The following is a 15,303-nucleotide window of genomic DNA, read 5'->3' on the forward strand; positions in this document are numbered from 1 at the left end:
TCCCATTCGCTCGAGCGTGAACGTGAACGGATTATATTTCCATATTAGCTGGTATAAATTAAGAATTAAACATTTTGAATTCGTCACACATTGACCAGAATTATAACTACCAGATTCACTAGGCTACATTAAAGATCTTCCTAAACCACTTATTAAAACAAAAGAACAACTTGTTTTTGTAACTTTTAAAAAAATTCTTATAAGTCACAACACATTTTTTTTGCGCGGCTTGATCACGGTGCGGCGCGCTGGCATGTCTCGTCCTCAGTGGCTCGCAGCGCGTCGCGCGCCCCCCGCCCCCCCAAACCGAATACGAGTGCGCGCGAGAAATGCAGCGCGAGACACACACCGAACAGCCCCGATAAACCCCGCCGAATCCACGCGCACAGGAAAAAAGACATTGGGAAAAACAGCACACGCTTGAGAAAGGAGTGACAGGAAAGTCCACCGCCGACGGTAAGAGTCTTTCAATCCTTTAGTAGATTAAATAAACACTCTGCCTCAGTTACATGAAGAATTTGTCTAGTTTGAGCGTCTCTGATAAATAAGAGCGGCTCCCATTCGGAGACAGAGCGCACGGTAGTGAACTGGGGCAATATCGAAATCAAGTGTACTTTCAGCACGTCATTCTGCGGGTGAATGGAGTATTAACGTATGTGAGTTTATATGATTTCTGAGATGCGCGTAAAGATTTCAATAAATCAGCCACGGAATTCAGGCGGATGAACTGAGTGGAGAGGGGCGTGTTCTGAGCAGACAAGAGCTGTCTCTGCGCCTGCATGCCGCAGCTTTCTCGCTGTTTATTATTATTTGATTATAAGATTTGAATGAAAGTTGCTCATAAGATGAATTAAGGAGTATTAGAATAAAGCGTAATTAATAAAGGAAATGTATAATTTTATAATAGATTTTCAGAGTCGTGTTTTGTATGGGGTAATAGTAATGGTTTTGGTTATGTTTCCAAAGTAAATGCTGCTTTTTACTGTCTACACGGACGCGGATTTATGCCCACCGTCCTCTTTTGTCAGAGCTGTCTTAACTGGTGCACACGCGGGCGCGCACACTCACCCACCCACACACATACACAGATATTGCGAAGTTATAAATACTATACATACGATAAATCCTTATAATTAATTTTGTTTGTACACATATTTTTTTTCACCGTTTGTGATGCTATACAATGCCATTGAGACAGTTTCTAAACTCTGTCACTAATGTAAAGCGAACAAGGTTTTTCTCTCTATATCCAAGCGACATTTTTTTTTGTTTATTTATTATTTCAAGCTACAACCGTAATTGCCTGATCCTTTGTCTCTGCAGAGCACATGCGCATTGAGCGTAGGGTGTGGATGGACAACTGATGCTTTTACCTCCTATATCTCTCACATTGTCTACTAATGCACAACTGTATTTATGATTTGAATATTATTTTTCTGCAGCTGTGTTCATCAATATTCCGTTTGTAGAGGAATCTATTTTACGTTTCACGGCGATGCCGCAGACAATGAACCGAGTGACCGTGCGCTCGTGCTCGCCTCTCTTGAGGGACCCCGCACACTAAAATGACACCGTGCGAAACGTCTCTGCCCAAATGTCGTCTATGCTTTTTTTTCCTTCTGGATAAAAGCCGATATTATGGGACGGAGGTGAGTTTGAGATAAAGAGTTCACACCGATCAATAAACCGCCGCTTGAATGAGTCACGCGTTTTAACCTGGAAACATCAAACCAACATGAGAACTGAGCGCTGATTTTGCCTGAAAATTGAGGTATCCTTTTGCCAAATTGTTGACTTTTAAATGTTCAGAACACTACCAAAATAAATAGTTAGGTGTTAGCGCAATAACAAATGTACAGTGTAAAAACAATTTCAAACATATTTGCTATTGATTATTGATCTTCCGTGAACTGGATTGATGACATAAAACATTGCTATAATGGTTGCTACACTATGGAAATGGCATCTCTCCCTCTCTGTGTGCAAGCTAGAGAGAGAAAGAGAGAGTGACAGAGATAAATGAATATCTACATCATTTCAGGTCTCATTTATGTGTCCAGTGCATTTGTATAATGCAGAAGAGCCTGAAGGCAACTCATGCAGGAGCCACTCAGCCACCAAAAACATTATTAACCCTGCATGAGTGAGTGCCACTGCCAACATTTAAAGATCTGCAGTTTTGGTTCTGAGTGCTCATGAGTTGAATTAGCAATAATCTTGATTAAATGTGTGTTTAAGATTGAGTGTGAGATTCCCTGTACTAGGTCACCTACAGAAACAAGAAGAGCAGTCAGGTGATTCATGTCAGTGCGAGACGCCAGTTTCAAGCCAAACTGGAGTTTTGTGTTGCAATAGTAGAAGAGAGCAGGACTCAGGAGGAAGCAGTGAGAATGAGAAAGACCTGTATTGTCTTGGGTAGTTCATGATTGCAGATACTTGTAAGAGGAATTTTACAGTCTGAGTCAGTGCACATCAGTCTAGTTTCAGCCAAAGAGCTGAGAAAGAATGGATTTTGATCATTTTTTTTTGCATTTATTTACAGGGCAGTAAAAGGAAACAGACATGTGATCAGCTGAAGAAAAAAATAAGGAAAACCTGTTTTTGCCCATTAAACAACAACAATGTATTATTATTAATAATAAAAAATACAAAAAATTATTTTATTATTTAAATTATAAAAATTAAATCAATAAAGAAATATTACTATTAATAATAATACAATACTACTTTGTATTGTGAAATAAAAAACTATTAAAATAATAATTAAAAAAAGTATTTAATAATAATAATGATAATGTTGACAACAGATTTATAATTGTTTCTGATTACAAATTGGGGAAGAGAAGCATGTTGCGTTTTTAAATGCACGTTTTAAGCGACCCAAACTTTCAGAGATGAAGTTTGTGTGATGCAGCATTTACTGTGAACCGAGCCACTCCGGGACTCTGAATCTTCAGCTGCTCACGTGTAAATAAACACAGTGCCGCATTTCACTGTGAAACACACAGTAGCCAATTATTGGGCAGCTAGCAAGTTTCACCACATATACTTGCCAACACTGTTTTTACTCGCTTGGTGCTTGTTGGGTGTTAATTTTGGACCCTGGCTGAAATGAAGTAAATATACTTGAAAACGCAGTTTTTTTCCCTCAGATTTGGGCAATTCATACTTTAGGTCAGAAAATACGGAAATCCACATAAAAATGGAAAAATCACATTCCTGAGGAAAGTGAAAGAGAGAGAGAGCCAGTGGAATCGAGACATAAACCAGGCTGGATTTGAACCTGGATCCCTGTGGGCCAATAGCTCACAACATCCTAGCAATCGGGCAAAACTCCCTAGCAACATCCTGGGCTGGTAACCGAATATATAAGTGCTCTACCTCAAGTGTGCCACAAATCGACAAAGGCAGTGAAAATCTTTTTTTTTTACGCTCTAAAATCTAATACTGAATTCAGTGCACCAGGTGCTTTCATCTGAATATTTTGATGATTGTGATCACAGTTTTCAGTGTTTGTCAGAAGAAGAGCAGGACAGACATGAAAGCAAGAGAGAGACAGGAAGGAGGCAGTGAGACAGGATGTCACTGACAGAGACAGAGGCAGCTCAGCCAAGCAGAGCTTTGTGTGTGTGTGTGTGTGTGTTTGTTTGAGGAAGATCATTGAAGGAGACAGATAACTCAAGAACATCTGAGACGGTCCCAAATTAGAGATGCATTCAAAATCACAGTTATTTTTGGACTTGTCACATAACTTAAAAAAAAAAAAAAGAATTTCAAAGTCTACGTACCCATTCTGTCACACCGTTGTTAACTACTTCAGATTAGTGGAGCATTCTTTTATTATTTGATGCTTTCCTCAGGCAGCCTTAGTTGTGCTGGCAGAACTTGATAAATTTTAGTGTCAGTCACTAGTCAGGTTCTGTCCCATCATGCTTTGCGGTCTGTGTGCACTGTGTGGAAAGTGATTGGTGGCTTTATGAGGAGCAGTAGAACTGAGCCTGGTATTGTTTCACTTTTCCATTTTTTCTGAATAATTATTTGGCTTTTAAAATTATTTATGGCTATACGTACACACTGCAGCTAAATTCGGTTGTCATTTAGTGCTTAATCCTGTTCTGTATACACACAGTTCAGTAATTTATGGAAGTGACAGCTGCATTCTACAACCGAATTGACTCAAAAAGCAGGTAGTGACAACCTTATTTTCAGAAACTCTACACAGTGTGTATGCAACCAAACCGAAAAACTAGTTGTTAATAATGTATTTAAATGCGTTTCAGAGTTGTGTCTTTTCTGTATGTGCAGTGCAAGAAATCACAGGGTTTTGACTCATTAGTGTTGCCAGATCTTTATAGAAAAAAAACAACAAATAAGAATAAACCCATAATAAATTTAAATCCAAACGCGTTATCTTGGAAATAAGCCACATACCAAAATATAGTGACCTGCACCTGCCTATTTTATTAAAGTCCCCCTGTAGTGAAAATCAAGTTTTTTATGTTGTTTATTTGTCTGTATGGTGTTTTTAATATGCCTTTAGACAAACCATGTGCCAATCTATTAATCAACACCATTGCTGAGTATTTTCTCCTTAAAACTGTAGTTTCCCAAAGGCTGACCCAGAAATACGGTTTGAAACAGCCCTCGGTTTGCTACGTCACAAACCAATAACCAATCACGTCAAGGGATCGATTCCTATCACTAGCATGCAAAATATACCAATACCAGCACAAAACCAAAAATAAAGACTAATTTGCATATTCATAGATCAGCGTATAGTAAATGAGGCAAGGGTGTAGAGTTGCATTCAAGCTATTTTAAGGAATGACAAAATTATTTTCACAAGAAAAAACATTTAAATATGTAATTTTGATGATCAAAGACAAGTTTTAAGGGATAAAATATTTGACTACGGGGGACTTTAACTCCATAAACTGTATTGCTTTATGAGTCAAGCCCAAACAACAAGTCCAAAGAATCCAAAACAACACTGGACCCCATTGACTTTTATTGTATGGATAAAAACAGGCGAAACATTCTTCAAAATATCTTAATATCAACCCACAAGATGCAAGGTAACTTCATGTGTTTCTTTATTTCTATGATTATGTGTTAATTATCATCTGTTACCTGGGTAAGCAGCAGCTCAGATTCCTTGATTCTGATATTGTGTGTGTCATCATGGAATCTCTCTCTGGGTTGCCATGGCGATAACCTGAAGAAAGTGTAAGAATGAGCCAGAATGGCAGCTCTCCTATGGTTCCTACGGCAACAGCCAATCAAAGGCCAGACCCCCACTGACCCCACCTGTCTGTTACAGTCCCTTGGAGAGAGATATACACACAAAACACAGCATTAGTGCTGGATGAGAGCATTGAACAGGCTAAATCTGACAATGACCAAAACACATACATAAATGTATAAATGACATCAAATAATAATACATGTCAGCTGTCAGAGAGTGATAAAAGTAGTCTGGTATCATTATATATTTACAGTATAAAACCTTGTGAAAGTACAGACAGGAGTGAAGGCATATTTAAAAAACATGTGTGCTGTGTTCAGGACATCGACTCTATAATCAAGGCCTAATGAACAATGCAGTCGCCTCTTGTTTGGCCAGCAAGTTTCCCACAAGAATGAAAACATTAAACACTGTGTGGATTTGTATGTGTCCGTTTTTTTTCCTGGTGATATGTGGATTATGTTTAGACTAAGCCTAAATCTCAGATATTTAAGACAATATTATATGGCTTTTTTAAAACTTCATGAAGTCAGATATGAAATCTTAAGTTAATATGTAAAAAAAAACACATATACTGTAATATATATGTATACTGTGCAATAAAAATGGCTAGCAAAAATATGTGGGCGTTTCTTCAACTATGAGCATATTTATGTCCCAAAGGTTGATTTTTATTAAAGATTTCAACTTTTTCTTATTGAAAATTTTGGGAAATATTTTACCATGCCTTCATCATTTATTTATTTTTTTGCAGTTTTTGAAATGTGTTTTATGTACAGATTTTATTTATTTACCCTTATCCCAAAGCTGGACATTCAAATTTAAATGATGAAAATCAATTATAAACTATTGTTACAATTTGTAAAACTATGACAATCTAAATAAAGCCTGAAATTTATTGTGTAGAAATTATTTATGTTGACTATCCATCGGTTGTGGTATCATTTCAATCACAACCAACAATTTTGTCACTAATAGAATTAGCAGAGTTTTCGAAAGTTAGCATACTTGTTTTATTAAAATATTAAAATTAAGATATTATTACGATTATTAAGATGATTAAAAATTAAGATATTTGAAGAAAGATCAACAAATATCAATTAAGAACAAAGAATTTCAGTAATTTTCAGTTAAGCTCATTTTGTAAAATGACAAAATATGTAAAGTATGTATGTATATTTAAATGCATAAATGCATGCAGTATATACATACATTAGTTGTAGAGAGACAAATGATTCTACCATTTTTATTCCAAAAATGTTCAAAATGTCATTTCCACAACATCATGTTATCAAACACAATACAGAATTTGAGATGCAATGGAAGTGACATTTGTTGGTTAAGAAAAATAACAGAATTCTTCTGTAATGCACATATATTGACATTGTTAGTTGACAAATTAAAAATGGCCATATTTGAAGAAACACCCATAAGTGTGCAGTATACATTTATATATGTGTATGTTCATTTGAGGCAGCTCACATTTCATTTCATTCATCAAGCATCTGTCAGTTATGCGATTTATGGATGTTTATACTCAAAAGACACAACACAATCAAATTTCCCACTATCCTGAAACACACATAGACACAAGGCTGCAACTCAGGGTGAGGCTCAGGGATTGTGTGTGTGTGTGTGTGTGTGTGTGTGTGTTACTATCTCAGGCTGGCTCCAGTGAGGGTGTTTTCAGAAGCCATGACAGCCTTAAATAAACACACATGCGTGCACACACAAACACACACGTACACTCAAAGTCAAAGTGCATTTTACCATCAGTGAGCCGCTAAACAGTCATCAGAATAATGTGGAGTCTGTGCACTACTGAAGAAAGAATCTCAAGGTCTTCGTGTGTGCGAGCGTGTTTTTGTCTGCCAGTGGTGTTTATGTTCCCTCGCCGTTGTTTTCATTAGAGCAATTTCCATCCTGAGAGATGGCTGTGTGTGTGTAGGATGAAGGATTTTACCAGGTCAAAGTTTTCACAGTTCTCAAGACAATGTCCAAATGAGGTAGTAAACCACCTCAGCGCTTCCAAACGCTCTTGTTGAAACACACTCAGGGATTTTGGAGTAAACCAATGTCTTCTTTGCTCTCTTTCTCTGTCCATTTGAACTATATTTATCTTGGTACTGGTTGGGAGACTGTTTTAATGCATTAGTGTTCATTTAAAATGTTCCCTCGCTCTACTGTTTATGTTCCTGAAGTAGATATTTCTCAGTCAAAGTTAAATGACTGACACACACACACAAGGTCCTGATACTTTCTTCACATTCAACAAAATAACCCTAAAATAATGACCTTGTAAAAACAATATCATATGAATAGTCAAGGCACATTCTTGTCATTCTAGGTTTATCTTATATTTTAGACTCAATAAACTGGAAGTTCTCCAGTTATTCCAGTTACTGGGGGTTTGAACAGATGTTTGTCTGTTGTTGCTTGTAAATCACTTTGAGCTTGGTAAAAGCGCTATATAAATTCAACTCAACTCAACTGCATCATCATACAGCTGGTTTCTTAAACAGCACATTTAGTCAAGATACACATTTTTTTAGTTCGTTAACTGTCTATCTAGTTTGGTGTTGGTAAGATTTTAAGACCAGTTTGTCTCTTATGCTCTAATGCACATTTATTTGATGAATAATACACTAAAGAACATACAATATTATGAAAAATGATTATGATTTATAATAACTTTTTTATTGTAATATATTTAAAAAATATGTAATTAATGTAATTTATTCCTTATGGCAAAGATGAATTTTAAGTCTTCAGTGTCGCATGATACTTATACTAATTAGCAAATATACAAATTTGCTGTTCAAGAAACAATTCTTATTATTATCAATGTTGAAAACAGTTGTGCTGCTTGATAGTTTTGTGGAAACCCGTGACACATTTTTTCAAGATTCTCTGATGAATAGACCGTTTAAAAGAATAGAATTTATTCGAAATATGTATTTTTAAATTGATATTTTAAATTTAAATGGAAATTTATATTGAAATATATATATATTTTAACAAAGTAAAAGTCTTCATTGCCACTTTTGATCAATATAATTTGGAATTTCTTAAAAAAACTCATACTGGCCACAAACGTCATAGTAATAGCAGAAATTTTAGGATCATTACAGAGCAGTTTATTCACAAGACTCAGCTCTATTTGCCTGGCACAATTAGCGTCACTATTAAATGTAATTTTTATAGGTGATGCTTGTGTACATTTTCAACTGATAATGGCAGCAATCATTTATTAAATAACAGAGACCAGTGCTTTAACAAGGCACCCAGACAGGTGGTGTGGTCAAACATATTTTAAAAGTGCCAAATAAAGTGCTTGGATAAAGTATGACAAATTGTAGTAGTCTGCCTCATCCTCCACAACCTAGCATTTAGATGTGGCCTGTAAGATGGGGATTTACAGCATGCAAATTGTGTTCATTACTAATTACCAAAACATTCATGCTGTTTCCTAATATGCACAATAATTCCTTTAGTGAATTATGCACTGAAAGAATGCAAATAAACTGCTTATAGCAGGTGCAATTCATGTTTCCCGTTTTGATTTTAGTTACACAGTGTGCAGTTAATGGTTCTCTGATGGTTAATAACAGTCTAAACCATGTTCACTGATCGGGAAGAATCAGGAAGGAAGTAGCGCTCACCGGACACACACAGTAATGGCCTAAATAAAGAGTGTTTTTTTTTTTTGGTTTGGGAAGATTAGAAATTAAACAAAACAAAAACTACTTGGAGTGAAATATGTCAGACTCTTTCTCTCAACAGTCACACTGTCATCATCCTGAAAGCACATCCAACATTTGGCTCTTAACTCACGATCTGTGTTAACAAGAATAATCAATACAACAAGCACAATCACAATAAATACCATATGACTCATCACTGCATATTTACTCTTCAAATCATCTCGACCCATCAAACGAAAAACAGGAGCTTCTAGTTTCTCGGTCTGCTCAGTGTTCTGGAGTTATTCATTAGCCTGAGCTGCTGTTTACGTAGAGGCCTGAGCCCTAGCCAACAATGTGCTAGTGTGTGTGTGTTTTGTTTGAGTACATCTCTAGGGTTAAGAGCTTGTGTGTGTATGTGTATATTTGAGCTTGGAGGACAGATCTAAAGTTATTATAGTGTGTGTATTAGTGTGTTATAAACTTTGACCTGTCACATTCTCCTCTCCCTCCACTCAAGTCCAGTCCTCACCAAAACATCTCAAAGATGTGGCTCCACACTGCCTCCTGTTGACGTGGAGGTAAAACAACAGCGTCTGTATTCAACATACAAGCACACAAATGCACATAAGACAGAAGATTATAAACTATGAGGGAGAATGAGAATATGTCTTATTAACTTATCTTCTACTCATTCATGTTTATTTTATCCTAAATGTACACATATATTTAGGGTCTATAATATTTAGATTAGCAAGAGTAAGTTTGTTGCACACAAACAGGTGTTCAGCCAGTACACAACACAAGCCAATAAAAGGATTCAAATACTGACTGAGAGGCATCTAATACCAACATAATGGAAAAAAAGCATAATATGTGAGTGAATATGCAATATCTTAATAAGGTAATATACATGTTTTTGTCCATATCTAATGTTAGTTTATTGTATTTGAATATGAAACTATGAATGTGTGTTTGCTTCCAAAATGCATTGCTGCTGTTACAGCACAGTGATTGGGTCAGATTTTCTGCTCCAGTTCTCAACCCCCTCCTCTGCCTCGAGCCCAATGTGTGTGTGTGTGTGTGTGTGTGTGTTGGAGTTTTAGAGTTACATAAGCAATTTGGGATTCAAGGCTACACACATTTATATGGCAATACAGCTATATATATGCAGCTACACTATTATAAAAGTTATTTTTAACTTTATATCCATCAAAGAATCCTGAAAAAAGGATCACGGTTTCCACAAAAAATATTAAGCAGCAAAACCGTTTTCAACATTGATAATAATAAGAGGGATCAATTCTGAAGGATCACGAGACACTGAAGACTGGAGTAGTGGCTGCTGAAAATTCAACTTTGCCATCACAGCAATAAATTAAAATGTAAAATATATTAAAAATAGAAAACAGTTATTTTAAATGGTAATAATATTTCACAATATTACTGTTTTTTAAAATGTATTTTTGTATATATAATGTATACAAGTAACTTAAAACCAAATAACAGCTAATAAATGATTATTTTATCAATATTTTTTTCAATTACATGTGCTCAGAGCTCATTGCTCTTCAAATAGTGCATAAACATTTAAAAGATATATAATATAAAGTCCCGATATAAACAATACAATACAATATGCAATAGAACAAAAAAAAATTCTAAGCAGCAGAGCATTTCAAATAATTGTAGTATAAATAGTTATTAAAATAAAAACACAATCTCCACCGTGCAGCTCTGTCCTGGGCTCTAGTCTCTAAGATGGAGCTCTGTCATGGGGCCTAGCCTCCACAGTAGAGCTCTGTCGTAGGGCCTAGCCAATTACACCTTCATCTGAAGGTTTAATCTTACTGATGCTTTGAGTTTCAATGTTCAGTCTTCCACTCAGCTAAACACTTTTTGCATTGCTCTGTACTGGAGCAGAAGCCAAAAGTACAGTTCATCCTTTCCTTTAATTTTGAATTTGGCAATGGGGCTTTTGAATTCTACATGTACACACTGCATAGACAGTTTACAAGGAACACCAGGATCGGATTTTCTACCAATCAGCAGGTTTCAGACAGGAAGTGGATGTGCAGATGAGACAGCTCACAGACGCACACACACTGCAGCGTATTGTTTAACGCTGAAACAGCGTGCTGCTGTCTGCTTGACTCAGTGGAGACGGGACAGATAGTGTCTATTGTTCTCTTACACATTGCAAGGAAAGACTTTCCATGTTTCCATTGTCATAAGTGTGTGTGTGAAACACTCAACTCACATGTTGGTTTCACATGATTACTGCTCTCCTTCTGTCTGGAGAATAACTGTATGTGTGTGCAAGTGCATTACACAGATGGTTGCTGAGTTCAGTAACGCTAAAGCAGCCAACAGGGAGAATGGAGTGAGAGAGAGTGAGAATGTGTTTCGCACGGCTCCATATTCGGAATGGGTCACGTGAGCACCCAGTTGCCTTGGTAACTGCGGTTCTGAATTGCAGGTAGTAAGGCTCAGAGATGCTGTCCTCTAAAACCCCCTCCATCTATCTAGATAACTATCAGCGCTGGAGTCTGATTACTGATTAATGATCTAGTTTTGATGCATGATATGATAGAAACCTTGACAGACTGTCTCAGAGATTTGAGTTTAGCCTGCCGAGCTTTTATTAGCTCTCTGTTTCAGGATTGAAGCGCATGTACTAAAATAAATCCAGAGCAGAAGTATATTCATCCTATTTTTTTGCTTTCTCTCATTATGACACCTTACACAGACTTATTTGCAGACAGGGTTTTTTTTAGTTCCTGTTAAAGGCAAGAATTAAATTTTTCTTCCCAGTATGTCATTCTGTTTATGCAACACATGTAGTGTTTGACATGCTACACTTGAATTTCCACAAATAATCCCAGAGGAAAATTGTATTGCTCAGTGGTTGCTCTTTGCTCATGGCTCAGGAAGCAATAGAGAAAACTCTTTTAAATCTTTGTCTTTGATGTTTCTCCTAAAATTCCTGCTGAATAAAAACAGAAACAAATTAGATAACTGTTGACATAGTATAGAATAATATAGCATAGCATAGTGTAACACACTACAGCATAAGATATTGTATTTCAGTATTTTGTATAGTATAGTGTAGTATAGCCCAGGGGTTTTGAATCTGGAGCCTGCAAAGGAATGCTAGATGGTCTGTAGAAAGGTTTAGAGAAAAACGAAATAAATAAATAAAACTTAGATTACACTAAATCAATCAATCAATCTAACAGTACAGTACTATAATAAGTAGAAAAACAATGTAATAGAATATTTTCCAAATAACATTTTAGGCATATTTATCTTGCAAATGTTTCATAGTATAAATTGAATCTTTATACAAGAAACTATATAGATGCCTTGTAAATTTTAGCGTTGGGGGCTCCCTAAAAGTGGTCATATTTGGGGGTCTGTGGCATCCAAAAGATTGAAAACCTTTTGGTATAGCATTATAAAGTTTAGTCTTAAATATTGTATGATAGCCCAGATCATTTGGAAAGAGTTGAGTTCTTATTACAATCTCGCAGACTGGTACATGTACTGTATATTGGCAAATCTGAGCACAGTCTGAGACATTGTTGAGATCTGAAACTCTAAAGGAGATGTGTGAGTTTTGTAGGGTCCATTTCTTAAAAACATTTAATCACACTGCTGTTTGAGAAACAACAGAGGTAGCCGAAAGATTTCATTTATGATTTTAGAGTTAAAATGAAAGATGAAATGGACCCTTTTGAAAATTCAAGAGCTCATTCTGAGTCATTGCAGCCAGTGTTGATTGTCGTGTTTCTCTCTTTCACAGTTCAGAGGTAACATGGGAGGGAAGCTGAGCAAAAAGAAGAAGGGATATAATGTGAACGACGAGAAGGCAAAAGAGAAGGACGCAAAGACGGAGGGAGCGTCGGCGGAAGAGGGTGAAGCTCCAAAGGAGAACAAGGAGGACGCTCCTGCTGCCACTGAGACAACCAATGACACAGCGGCGGCCACCAAAGAAACCGCTGATAGCAATTCCACCGCACCCAAGGAGGAGGAGAAAAGCGCCGCCCCTGCGAAGAAGGAGGAGCCTGCGGCGAATGCTAATGCTCCTAAAGCTTCTGACGCCAAAAGCAGCGAGGCTACCAAAGCAGAACCCGCCAAGAGTCCAGATGCCCCTCCTGCCAAAGCAGAAGCAAAATCCACCCCTTCTGCAGCTCCGGCCAATGAGAAAGAGGCTGCAAAAGATCCCGCCCCACCTGTAGCCACGGTGACGGAGAGCAAGCCCCACGCTGAGTCTAAAAAAACTGAGGCTCCGCCCGCAAAAGAATCCGCCCCTGCAGAGCCAATCACCACGGAGACCAGCCCCGCCCCCAATAAGGAGCAAGCAGTCACTGTGCAGGATTAACAGAAGGAACAGTGAATGACAAGATTAATGACAAATGAAAAACAAGATCAAATCGAAATAATAAAACTAGCCCGCCCATTTTAAATTATATCAGTAATTATAATATGAATAATGATAATAGTAATAATGATTTTAACAGGCTGGACTTTGATCATTGTGTTAGCGATGGACATGATCATGGTGAATAAGACTGGCAGTTATGATGATATCTTTAATATTCAATTGAACTTTGATACAAACCACCAGCCCCCAACTCTCTCTCTCTCTCTTTATCTCTTCTCACCTTTCTTTCTACCTCCATTCAAAGAGGGGTGGAATAAAAACATGGAATCTATTCATTGCCACCCTCCGAATCTCACTTCCCTCCATTTGAGTGTGATGGCAGTGGGTGGGGTTAATATATATATGTGTGTACGTGTGTGTGTGTGTGTGTGTGTGTATGCGTGAGTGACAGTAGTAGTAATAGTAGTAGGGCAGCCTTCCTGATACATGTTTCATATTTCCTGTTTGCTGCTTTCTAGTTAGTGATTGGCATTGTGTCTTTGCTTATCCCCTGACTTTCCTACTTTCTTTGTTTGTCTCTCTCTCTTTTTCTCACATATCAGTGGAAACTAAATCAGTGTATTGCATAATGCATCAAACGCACACATACACACACGCACAGTATTGAATGTTAACAGTATTAGTGTTTTATTAAAGGAACAGTTCACCCAAAAATGATGATCTAAACCTGTATGACTTTTTGTCTTCATGAGAACGTAAAAAGAAAGAAATTTTGCTGAATGAGCTGCTCATTTCCGTGCACGAAAATGAATGGGGTCTACATCTGTCAAGCAAGATTCTGAGTAAAAAGCGATTTAAATTTCAAAGAAGACTTGGAATATAGTGCACAAGCCGTATGGACTACTTTTGTGAAGCTTTTATGGTGCTATTTTGTCCTTTTTGGAGCTAGACAGCCTTTGGTCCCCATCCACTTTTACTAAGAAAAGAGCAGCGTGAAGATTCTTCAAAACGTTTCCTTTTGTGATACATGTAAGAAAGTAAGTCATACAGGTTTGACATGAAGATAAGTAAATGATCACAGAATTTTAATTTTAAGGTGAACTATCCCTTTAATTGGATGTTTAAAGGTTCATTTGAAGTGTGTACATGTGTGGAGGGATCCGGGAGTATGAAGTGAGTGTGTGTATGGAGTTATGCATGGTATGAGCATGCATTTTCTGCATGTTTGTGTGTGTGTGTGTGTGTGTGTGTTAATGGAGTTCTGGTCTTTCTGTACTTTGAAAGCAGCAGATGTCATGATGTCAGAGAGACAGAGCCCAGACCTCCAAACTCACCAAACAGGACACACTTTACACACACCGATCTCTCAGTATGCTGACAGAACAATGTGAGCGTTGTGTGTATCTGTATGTGTGAGGCTGTGTGTGTTTTGCATGTCAGTGGTTGGCCCTATTGTTGTGTATTTTTGGTCACTGTGGAGATAATGTTGCTACAGGTGATATTTCATTTGCATTAACACACATGCTCTCTCTCTCTCTTTCTCTCTGTTTCTTTCTCTATCATTACTTTTCTTTCCAAAATTCCCTGGTAAATTAAAAAAAATAAAAATACAATGGAAAAACTGAGATATATGTACTTGTATACATGGAGCAACATTAATAAAATGAAAGAAACAGATTGAAAATCAGCTCACACGTCTTGATTGTTGTGTTTTCATAAACTCACAGCTTCAGTGTTTCTCCCCAACACATTTGAATATATTTTTATGCTCATGACGGTTCAAACAAATCAAAACTTCAAAGCACATATCTTGACAAATAAAAAGACTGGTCTAATTTTACCTGCCACAAATCCAAACTGTTATGTAAGCTGTCTTTACGCTGCAATAGAGGCACAGAAGACACATTTGATGTAGGATATAAACTAAAAGCGGTGCGTTTACACAGTTTTTAATGTGGCATAGGGGAAGAAGAATTGTATTTGCACAG

The 15,303-nt window shown here is 37.1% G+C and overlaps 1 protein-coding gene across 1 annotated transcript; it reads left to right on the top strand.

Annotated features, from left to right (window-relative positions):
• The first annotated feature begins 249 nt into the window (after window positions 1-249).
• Window positions 250-14,017, top strand: LOC107721755 (brain acid soluble protein 1 homolog). Its single transcript, XM_016529918.1, has 2 exons — window positions 250-456; window positions 12,734-14,017. The coding sequence occupies exon 2, from the start codon at window positions 12,746-12,748 to the stop codon at window positions 13,310-13,312; it is 567 nt and encodes a 188-aa protein (XP_016385404.1). The 5' UTR covers window positions 250-456; window positions 12,734-12,745; the 3' UTR covers window positions 13,313-14,017.
• Window positions 14,018-15,303: the final 1,286 nt, after the last annotated feature.

This window comes from Sinocyclocheilus rhinocerous, unplaced genomic scaffold (assembly GCF_001515625.1).
Source record: "Sinocyclocheilus rhinocerous isolate Xijiao unplaced genomic scaffold, SAMN03320098_v1.1 scaffold1112, whole genome shotgun sequence".
NCBI lineage: Eukaryota > Metazoa > Chordata > Actinopteri > Cypriniformes > Cyprinidae > Sinocyclocheilus > Sinocyclocheilus rhinocerous.

Coding starts and splice junctions, on each gene's coding strand:
- LOC107721755 (XM_016529918.1), top strand. CDS start 12,746: ATGGGAGGGAAGCTGAGCAAAAAGAAGAAGGGATATAATGTGAACGAC.